The 10,734-nt window shown below is 34.8% G+C and overlaps 1 protein-coding gene and 1 long non-coding RNA gene across 12 annotated transcripts; one reads left to right on the forward strand and one right to left on the reverse strand.

The window, feature by feature from the left end:
• Positions 1-2,060: 2,060 nt before the first annotated feature.
• Positions 2,061-4,565, forward strand: LOC132046911 (uncharacterized). The gene is made up of 2 exons (XR_009412792.1): positions 2,061-2,142; positions 4,131-4,565. It is a non-coding gene; the product is annotated as an uncharacterized LOC132046911 (long non-coding RNA).
• On the reverse strand, positions 4,261-10,213 carry LOC132046909 (protein DA1-related 1). Of its 11 annotated transcripts, none has more exons than XM_059437734.1 (14): positions 9,968-10,213; positions 8,829-9,100; positions 8,549-8,639; positions 8,421-8,453; positions 8,293-8,325; positions 7,635-7,782; positions 6,759-6,879; positions 6,575-6,658; positions 5,880-5,999; positions 5,471-5,683; positions 5,305-5,367; positions 5,100-5,215; positions 4,913-4,971; positions 4,261-4,830 (listed from the first exon to the last, which is right to left on the reverse strand). In XM_059437734.1, the coding sequence occupies exons 2-14, from the start codon at positions 8,991-8,993 to the stop codon at positions 4,493-4,495; spliced, it is 1,584 nt and encodes a 527-aa protein (XP_059293717.1). In that variant the 5' UTR covers positions 8,994-9,100; positions 9,968-10,213; the 3' UTR covers positions 4,261-4,492. The 11 variants fall into 11 exon arrangements, with proteins under 11 accessions (XP_059293717.1, XP_059293721.1, XP_059293720.1 ...); XM_059437738.1 differs by lacking the exon at positions 9,968-10,213 and adding an exon at positions 9,602-9,918 and having other exon boundaries at positions 8,421-8,450; XM_059437737.1 differs by lacking the exon at positions 9,968-10,213 and adding an exon at positions 9,602-9,918 and having other exon boundaries at positions 8,293-8,322.
• Between the last annotated feature and the right edge of the window lie 521 nt (positions 10,214-10,734).

The raw sequence follows: 10,734 nt of genomic DNA on the forward strand, positions 1-10,734 counted from the left end.
TGATTTTAATTGAAACATTGAATTACTTAGATTTAGCTAAGTAATAGATAGGATTGAGTAACAATTAATAACTTTTGATTTAAATCATTTTTTTTTAAAAAAAAAATGTAAATGTAGCAAGTAGTCAATACTATGATTGACTTTAATAAAAATATTGAATTATCTCAATTAATTAAGTATTAAATAGAATTCAGCAACAATTAGCAGGTTTAGATCTAATTCAATTAATTTCAACAAAAATAGTGAATGTAACAAGTAGTCAACACTATTGTTAACTTTAATGAAACATTGAATTGCTTCAATTTAGCTAAGTATTATATAGGATTGGATAGCAATTAGCAACTTTTGATTAATTCAATCAATCAATTTTATTTTTTATTTTTTTAAAAAAGGTAGATGTAACAAAATATTAGTTTCCCTTCCTTTTCTCTTAATATTTTTTCTCTCTGATGGGCTCTGAATCCAAAATATTAATTCTTGATAGGACGGAATTCAATAGAATATACAACATCAACTGTATCAGGTGCAAGAAAAATGCAGGGAATAACTTGACGCGGGAACCGCAATATGCAGTATACTGTGGAGAGAACTCATCCTTCCAATTGCATCTTTTATGTTATTGTAGCTTTGTTTGTATGATTCTCTTGTAGGATATGAATCCTCTCTAACTGCTTTGCTCAATCCAATGAATATAGTGAATCATCATAGTTAAACTATTTTTACTATGACCGCCAACCTAATGCAATCCTCCTCTTTTATTCGAACTTAGAACAAGTTATGTGAAACTCACACAGTTGAAGTAAATTGAAGAAGAAACTCAACCCAAAATGTTCTCTGAATAAGATGAAAATTAAGAGGATACCACCATATAATTTCAGGAGTATACATACATGGAGTCAAGTAGGCGTAGAAGATCAATCTTCCTCTTCTCCATGAAAAAAAATGAAGCACCTTTGAGGGAGGGGAAGCAAGGTATATACTTGTGCATCACTATGTTTGGATTTCCGCCTCTATATATATAAAATGTATCTGTGTCTTATTGGAGCATTTACTCTTTACCTTTTCATTAATGGGTTATGATTATGATTATAATTGTATGTGCTATTTGGTCCTACAAAACTAGTATAGAAGGTTTGTTTTGAATATCCGAGTTGACGTGGAAACACTCAGCATGACTGAAAAATAAAACATGGAAGGGTTCCTGTAAGCCGGATATCACCAAGTGTCATCTTGAGACCATAGTTGAACACTGCCTTATTACATTTTCTGAATCCATCCAACCACATCCTTACACGCCTGAATCATCCTTACACGCCTGAATTAAACCATGTATCTGGCGGATTTTCACCAGTGAATCTTCCAACTTGGATAGTTTCCTGGAGTAATTCAACATTTTCAACGCGTCGTAGGATTTAGTCTTGGAACGCTTGCGAAATAGCTCTTCACCTTTCATTAACCGTTTCTTGAATATGTCTATTTCTTCGTCTCGGCCGTCTAAGGCTTTGCTTAGCGTTTCAATGTCAGCGAATGCTGGTTCGATGTTAAGAAATGTCTGCTTCAAGCTGAGGAATTGGGAACGGAAAGTGGACATGTTTATACCAACATCAAGAACTGCTTTGTATAGTATGTCAAAAACTGGACTCAGAGCACTCGCGGCCATTGCTACGTACTCCGCAAAATGGCTTAATTCAGGATGAACAATGTGATATGATACCAATGGGCACCACTCCTTCAAGGCCTTTCACTTGTAGCCAAGCCAAGGAGATCCAAGACTTGCAAGTGATGTTCATGAAGAGAGGGGCATCGGAGGCGCTTGAAGAACACTCTCAAGAGTGTGTAACGTGTGGATGATTGCTTGGGAGGATGTTGAAGATGAAGGCATAAGAAGGGAAGCCATAAAAAGTGGCTAGAAGTGCAATCGGCCAAAGAAGAGCCAATGTTAGACATTTTCGACCAACTTGTGGCTAATTTTGCAAAAGGTCACTTTTGGGCCTTAGTTGTAAATCACAAAACTATATATAGTTGCCTTAGTCATTTCATTAGTTTTTTAGCTTGATAATTGAAGAAAACCCTCTTATGAGTGATAGTTTGTTTGGTTAGTTAATTAGAGATTATCTTAGTGATTAGTTGTGTGGATCTTTTGTTGGTAATTTAAAACTCTTATCCTTGATTTTCTTTATTGAATTGTTCATTTGTGGATTCATTGAGTCTTTCTTGTTGATTATTAATTAGTATAGGTTCATTAGTAGAAATCAATCAGGAAGATTTAGGTTTAACATACCTAGATTTGCCTATAATTCCTTTACTAATTGAGTTTTAATTTTATCTTAATTCCTTGCATTTTAAAGGTTAAGCATTGATAGTGGTGCTGAGAAAGATCCTTTGTAAAAGAGATTGCAATTGGTCCGAAGTTTCGTCCTCAACAAATTAAAAAGAAAAGAAAAAGTGTTGACTAATAATAAATATTTTAAAAACATTATATCCAATAAAGTCAAGAACCTTGTTTTGTTCCTGCCTGCACCCTTGGCTGTTGTTTGGCATACCTTTGAACATTTTCAAAGATATATAGATATAATTATTTCCTCCATTCAATTTTATATGATAGATTTTTGATTGACAGAATTTAAGAAAAGCCCCCCCCCCAAAATATTTTGAAATTTGAGATCAAAATTGACAGTTAGATATTTTCATTTACTCGCTCAAAATGCATATGAAGTTGAGCGAACTCAGTGGGGGATCTTTTAGTTAATAGACTAAGAATATTAATTTCGATATAAAATTTGGAATTATATTCATCATGTGTTTTGGTTGTTAGAATAGCTAAAATGTATATAAATTTTGTTATTAAATGTTAATTTTATTATTATTGTTGTCTTATTGTAACTTACCTTCACCAACTATAACCCCGAGCCCAAGCAATTTGTAAGCCCCTATCATCGGGAACACCCTTTCCCTACTCTGCTCGGCCACTCTCCCCGCTCCCCCCCCACGTTTAAAGGTAAGCCCACTTGACACCCTTAATTGATAGTGGTGCTGAGAAAGATCCTTTGTAAAAGAGATTGCAATTGGTCCGAAGTTTCGTCCTCAACAATGTTGACTTTGGTGGTTGTTGTTTTTATTATTATTTATTGGCAACAACGTATAATTATTTCCTCCATTCAATTTTATATGATAGATTTTTGATTGACAGAATTTAAGAAAAGAAAATATTTTGAAATTTTGAGATCTAAAATTAGTTAGATATTTTTGCGGCTATGAATAGCTCATTAGGGGATCATTTAGTTACCAGACTAAGATATTAATTTCGATACAAAATTTGGAATTAATATGTGTTTTGGTTGTTAGAATAGCTAAAATCAATATCTTTTTCTTTTTTATCGATGTTATTCTTGATGGGTCGACCTCAACACAATATACAACATCAATCTATATTGTTGTTGTTGTTTTATTATTATTTATTACATTTAAGATCTTGAATTATAGTTCCGAAATTATAATCCCGAGATATTTTTGTTGTTAACCAAACAACTCATAACTTTTGTTCTTAAATGTAAAGTTAAGACTAGTTGTGGCCTCTGTAATGTTCATTTAGTTCCTCTTTTTCTTTTTTCTCAATGTTATTCTTGATGGGTCGACTCAACACAATATACAACATCAATTGTTTTTTTTTTTTTTTTTTAAAATTCCCCTCCTCTTTGATCCCCCTTTGTTAGAGTTATTGCACCTTGTCACATCAATTGTTTCAGTTGCAAGAAAAATGCACATCAATTGTTTCACTTGCAAGAAAAATGCAGGGAAAACAAGACGCATGGACTGCAATATGCAATATATTATGAGAGAACTCATCATTCCAATTGCATCTTTTATGTTACTGTAGCTTTGTTTGTATGATTCTTTCTCGTCGTATATGAATCCTCTCCATCCTTTTGCTCAATACAATGAATTTAGTCATTCATTATAGTTAAAATATTTTTATGATGACCGTCAACCGAATGCAATCCTCCTCTTTTAATCTAACTTAGAACAAGCTATGTGAAACTCACAATGATGAAACAAGCTGAAGAAGCCACTCACCTAAAAATGTTTTCTGAATAGATGAAAAATAAGAGAATACCACCATATAATTGCAGGAGCAGGAAAATACGATACAATTGTTGCTGCTGCATACATACATGGATTCATTTAGGCCAACACGATCAATCTCCCTCTTCTCCACGAAAAAAATATGAAGCACCACCGGGGCACGGGAAGAAAGGTATATACTTGTGCATCACTTTGTAATGGGTTTCCTTTATATGAACAAGTATACAAACTTGAAGTAAACACGCGTGATATTAAACGTATCTGCATCTTATTGCTGCATTTACTCTTTACCTTTTCATTATTGTGTTATGATTATAATTGTATGTGCTATTTGGTCCTACAAAACTAGTATAGAAGGTTTGTTTTGAATATCCCAGTGACGTGGGAACACTCAGCATGGCTGAAAATTTTAACACGGGAAGGTTCCTGTAAGCCGCATATGATCAAGTGTCGTCTTGAGACCATACTTGAGCACTGCCTTATTACCTTCTCTGAATCCATCCCCATAAGCTGCTGAGGTATCTGATTCAATCTGGTGCTTGAAAAAATCACCCAGTTTCTTCTCAAAGTCTGATCGTTTCCCTTTCTTTGATGAAGTAGATGGTGATGAAGAGGACGATGAGGATGCAGAGGAAGATGCAGAAGTTGAACTACTACCAGAACCAGCTATAATTTCAGAGTCCAACCACATGTGAGCTAATACTTGGCATATGCCTTCTTCAACTTCTGGACTTAAACTCGGATAACCTATAATCATTTAAATGAAAAACTTATCATCAGAAAGAGAAAAGGATATTATATACAAGTGTTTTTGGAATAAAAGATCCACCTTTAAGCCTCAGCCATGCATGCATCATTTCATGAGCCAAAATTGAACCAGTCAACAACCTGGAAAGGTCCGAGCTATAAGTAATTTGTCTCCTGAGAGAGTGAAGTAAATTTTTCTTTCTGATGTGATGAGGTACGATATTTTAGACCATTATATTAAGCATGAATGGAAATGTGGCATTTATTACCTAGGAAGACCATACAAGATTAGAATAGCTGTCACTTCACATCGTCGAATTAACCTGTAAGGTTCTGTAAACATATCCAAAATCCGATAACCACCAATCCTTGGCCGCCTTGAAATCTGACATGATTGTTGGGATAAAGATAAAATTTTCAATTTGAACAGTATATGACAATTAAGGAAAGTGCAGAAGAAGGGAAGATTCATACAGTGCTAATGGTCTGTTCTTCAGACAGGCAGAGTCCTCGAGTCTCAGGCATGTGATGATGACCCTATCAAGACAAACGAATGAAAGTTCGCAGTTAGGTAACAGATTTCTCGGCTTGTGATTGTATAGTGTCTTAAGAAATGGCAAATTCTGAGCTTAAGTCTCACATGCTTTTCTCCTTCCATCGCTTCATTTAATGCTTGTCTTTCAACTAGAAGCAAAGGAATTTGCTGCTCAACTTTCATATTTAAACCTTCATAAAATTCTTGTATCTCAAGATAAAGGGGTTGACATTCATGAGTGTCCATTATCGCAGAGTCACAGCACTCTAGACACAGCTTCCTACCATCATCAAGTATCAGATATCTGGCATCTACGGGCTACAACAATTAGAAATCCTTACGTCAATTCAACGAGACAAGAAGAAAAAAAATGCCGCAGGTTGTGACATATATTCAGGTTTTATAATATTCCTATTCGTTGTGCTAATCTCTAAAGACAGATATGTACTTTACATCCTTAAAAAACATGTCAAAACCCAAAAAGAAATGTGGCAGTAGTATAGTAGCAACTAACCTCCATTCTCTCACAACTGCAACAACGAGGTGTCCCATCATTTTCATGTGATGGGCAATACTTCTGAAGCCAGAAAGGATGAGCCCTATATTCAATTAGACCAGCCGAATTTGTTGGAATCTAAAGTCATTAAAAAAGAAAAGCAAAATATACAAAATATGGTTAGTCATATTTTACCAGCCAAAGAAGATGTTAGATACAGTAAAAGTTCATGATGCAATCCACAATAATAAAATGTCAATCTCAACAAAAAATGAATGATTTCCAGAAAACTCCAGAAGCATAATGAAACATAAGGCATCTCCCTGAGGATTACTCAAGTCACGCGGGAATTAAAATATCTAAGAATAGCAGTTCTAGTTGCTTCGCCTTCTCTTTTCTTTTCTTTTTTCCTGATCTTTGCCTTCGACCAGAATTAGTAGACTGCTTGAATGCAACAAAGAATTGAAATTGCAATCATTTAGCTGAACTGCAACAGCCTAAAATATGAAGTGGAAACATTGCAGATGCTCCCTAAGTGTTTTGATGGCACAAAAACATACAAGAACAGATAATACTCAGAAACAGATCTCGAGGAAGGCCGGTCCTATATCTGATCTAAAGTGGTAAATCTAGAGACCGGAAGAATGTAATGCTGGTTAGAAGATCCAAATGAATTACGAAAAGCGCAAATTTGGATATGAATGAACACTTACAAAGTTCTTGCAAACATCACATTTTGGGTGATGCTGTTCTTTGTAGCATGATTTATGGTAAGGACGGTTATCTGACATCGAAAACTGCAAAAACAAGAAATTGCTTTTATTTCAACAAGTCGAGGTAGTAATTGAACGAAGCGTGAGATAAAACCTATTGAAGTAAATTTGACTACAATTAGACCTCATAGTCAGAAATTGGTTGATTGCAAGCTTGACAACGGAAACACTCTGGATGCCAAACAGCTCCCATGCAACTTAAATATCTTCCATGACCAATTTCAGCATTGCAACCGGCACAAACCCTACACTCACACACATCGGTACATAAAATAGTATGTACACAAATCTGAAAGAAAATAGTGCTCAAGAACAGGGCTTTGAGAGATCTTATATATGGTGCCAAAATGAATAGATGAGGCTGTGGCACATGCATATTTATTCACACAAAACATATACTTGCTGGAGCACTTTACTCTGTTGAAATGCAAGAGAAAATGAACAATGCAGTTCAGATTACAAGGATTAAACCATCTAGTTGCGGTATGATTTCAGAAATCAATTCCTTGACTTTTTGAAAATAAAATTTACAAATTTAGAGACAATTTGCATATCACGAATTTCAACTTATATTGAGAAAACCGTGATAAAAGAGAAAGTGTTAGAAATCATGCCATGTGAAATGAGACAGATGAAGTAGTTCTTCACATTTCAAGTACCGAACATTCCCAGGATCAAATGAGAATAGTCATAACCAGATATTAATCTTATTCATCCTTCTGCACATCGAAAAGTTATTACTTGCTAATTTTTAATTTTCATTGCATTACTCTTAGTAAGAACCATATCACAGGAATGTTCTTGAAACCAATATATTGTTCTTCCGCAGCATTTATATATAACTAATTGATTTTATTCTTCTTGAAGCCAATAGATGCTTATTCTTCCACAATATCACATATTGCTAATTCATTTTACTTTGACATACATCATTACTCGCCTCCTCCTTATAGACAAAGTGAGATGACATTAGTTTATTGTGAAATAGAAGAGGTGTTACCTATACCCATATGGAAATGAGTATGAGAGTGGTGGAAAGAGACTTCCATAATCATATCGAGGTGGTGATGGTGGAGGCGGCTCCATATTCAAACTTTCCTGAAGGGCCTTGGCGAGCGCCTCGTCTTCCTCCAAGTTGGGTTCACTCTCTATTAAGTAGTGCAGAAGATTAGGATAAACATGATTAGAAATTAAGCACAAATAAATTAGAACTGCATAAAAAATTATAGATTAGCCTAGATACTATATAACCTCTTCCCCATAACCCACTTGTGGGATTACACTGGGTATGTTGTTGTTGTCCTATATAAAAACACTTGATAAAAGAACAGTAAATAAGTTCTATTATGTCTGATCATGCTCGACAAAAACATCATTTTTCTGATTGATTCTGCATTTATAACCACACAGATTTTACAAAGAAAACTTAGGACAAGAGTCGCAAATTTATGCACCGCCAACCATCTCAATAAGGCGAGCATTATCCAAATTCTTCAGATATAGTAAACAGTGCTATAATGAAGTCAAATAAGAAATTGTCAAGTGGAAATAAGTAGGGAGTTTTTTTTTCGGTTACATTATTAGATGATTTAGACAATGAAAAGTTCAATATTTGTACTTGGAAGACATCCATATTAATTCCTAGTCAAGCTACTTACCGATTACTTTTTTCGCTTTCTGATCCTCTTCTGCTAGAGAAAGTGCAATGGCAGATTATTTAGACAATCAGAAGTTCAATATTTGTACTTGGAAGACATTCATATTAAATCCTAGTCAAGCTACTTACCGATTTCTTTTTTCGCTTTATGATCCTCTTCTGCTAGAGAAAGTGCAATGGTAGATGATTTAGACAATCAGAAGTTCAATATTTGTACTTGGAAGACATCCATATTAAATCCTAGTCAAGCTACTTACCGATTACTTTTTTCCCTTTCTGATCCTCTTCTGCTAGAGAAAGTGCAATGGCACAATCAATTTCTTCTTTATCAAAATCTGATAATGCATCCTACACTCAGTCCGTATTACCATATTCAGTTAGCAAGGGAAAGACATTATTAAAAGCTAGAACTTCTCAGAGCATTTTCTCAGCAACAAGCTTGGGAAAATGCTCAGTTTGTCCTGCACCATGCAACTATTAGATAACACAGAGGAAAGAAAAAAATTAAAAGCCATTAGCAATAGAATCACTAAGTACCACTGAAGTAGTTGGTCCATCCCAAATTGTACTATCCTCGTATCCTCCGTGATATTGCCCTCCATCATAGCCCCCGTGATATTGCCCACCCTCATACCCCCCATGATATTGCCCGCCAGAGATCTTGTGTGAGGAACCTCCAAATATCTTTTCAAGCCAGCCCATAACAAAATTGTTGTTACTGGTGTGCGACAACAATAACTATGCCTCAATCTCAAACAAGTTCAAGTCTGCTATATGAATACGGCACCTGGTGTGTAGGCAATAAATATCTGCAAAGCCAAATAAGGATATTTATTAGGTTATAACCTGCTAGCAATCTCAACCTGATCCTATAAGTAGCAAAATTAACATGAGCCATAAGCAAAGATGAAAACTGCACACATACAAATAGCAAATCAAGAAAAGGAGCATATATGAATAAAGCAATTTCAACATGACTACTAACAGAGCCGATAATCAGCTGACAAAAACGATGATCTTCTTGAAAATTGTAATATCAGCATAATATATTGCAATAGAAACTCATAATAAATAAGTTGCCCCATGAAAACATTAAGCCAGTGGAAACTCATCACTGCAAAATAATGACCTCCCAACCAACCGTCACAAAGACTACCGACTACTGATTTAAGTCTACTTTGCCAGACCAAGAAAAACAAATGAATTACTATAATCCAAGATAAAAGAAACAGAAAACTCATACCGAAAGTTGTACAAGGAACAAAAAAAAAAAAAAAAAAAGAAAAGTCGTTATGTAATTGGAGTCTCACTTCCAAATAGTTAAAAGAATCAGCACAAGTTGAAGGAATCTGATGAATATAGAGCAGACAAAGGATCAACTTCAGTGAGAAGACACTAGAGGTACCCATATCCCCACCATCATCATTCCACAGAAGTATACAGATTAGGGGAAATTACAAAAGGAAAAAAGAAAAAGGGAAAAAAATCAAAACATAAGTGGGGAATTCTTCTTGGCAGGTTCAAAGGAACATTCTAGTGGAAGTGTGAAAAAAGATAAAAGTAAGCCAGAAAAGGAGAAACCAAACGAAAGGAATTGAATTCCACGCAAACATAGGCCCAAAAATTAAAAAAGATTGAAACTTTTGCAAAGAACAGTAATTAGATCGGCACCTTACCCAAAAATTGAATGAAGGGGTATGATCAAAGTCTCTTTATTTCAAAAAAATTGAAAAAGTTTTGTGCTTTTCTTGGAGGTGGGACCTTAGCTCCATTGATTTTGTATCATCAGTCCACAATATGTCAAAAACCCATAATTTAACTACTAAACTTTCTCAATGAGAATGCGTCATCACAGAAAGAGAAGACGATTTCTGGGGTCATCTTCCATACTGTTGATTCTTTTGGCTTTTTTCTCCAAGTGGGTACTCTACACTGGACTTAATTAATTCTTGCATTTTTTTTTCTTGGCTGTGCTTTTCTAGTAAAATTGAAAAAAGAAAGAAATTACCTTTATCTTGTTTAATCCAAACTGAATATTGATTTGAGTAGCAGTTTAAGGATGTGTGGCAGGTGGCAAGTACAAATCAAGGCTCAGAAAAGTGACAAGTGGCCAAATGAAGACCTCTCAAAGTGGCTGCCTTCTAACTTGGCTTAATTTCTGACACCAAGTGCCTGTCTACATTCTACTGTCCTATAAAATCATTTTTGCTTTTCCAACTTACTCTAGAAAAGGCATTTCACCTGCTCTCTTCTGACTTCAAAACATCCAGTTACTAACTGCCACTTGATTACTTCTCCATATGTTTCTCGTAATATTAAATCACTAACTGAACCAAGTTTTATCTTTTCTCTTTTTTATTACTCCCTCCATATATCAAAAAAAAAAAAAAATAATAATAATAATGTCACTTGCCTTTTTTTTTTTTATTATTCAAAAAGAGTA

Source organism: Lycium ferocissimum, chromosome 2, assembly GCF_029784015.1.
Source record: "Lycium ferocissimum isolate CSIRO_LF1 chromosome 2, AGI_CSIRO_Lferr_CH_V1, whole genome shotgun sequence".
Lineage (NCBI taxonomy): Eukaryota > Viridiplantae > Streptophyta > Magnoliopsida > Solanales > Solanaceae > Lycium > Lycium ferocissimum.

Excerpts from the sequence above, each read along its gene's own strand:
- LOC132046909 (XM_059437734.1), bottom strand. The coding sequence starts at position 8,993 with ATGGGCTGGCTTGAAAAGATATTTGGAGGTTCCTCACACAAGATCTCT. Across the intron at positions 5,368-5,470 it reads CGATGGAAGGAGAAAAGCAT|GGTCATCATCACATGCCTGA; the intron begins GTGAGACTTAAG and ends TTGTCTTGATAG. Across the intron at positions 5,216-5,304 it reads AAGAACAGACCATTAGCACT|ATTTCAAGGCGGCCAAGGAT; the intron begins GTATGAATCTTC and ends CAATCATGTCAG.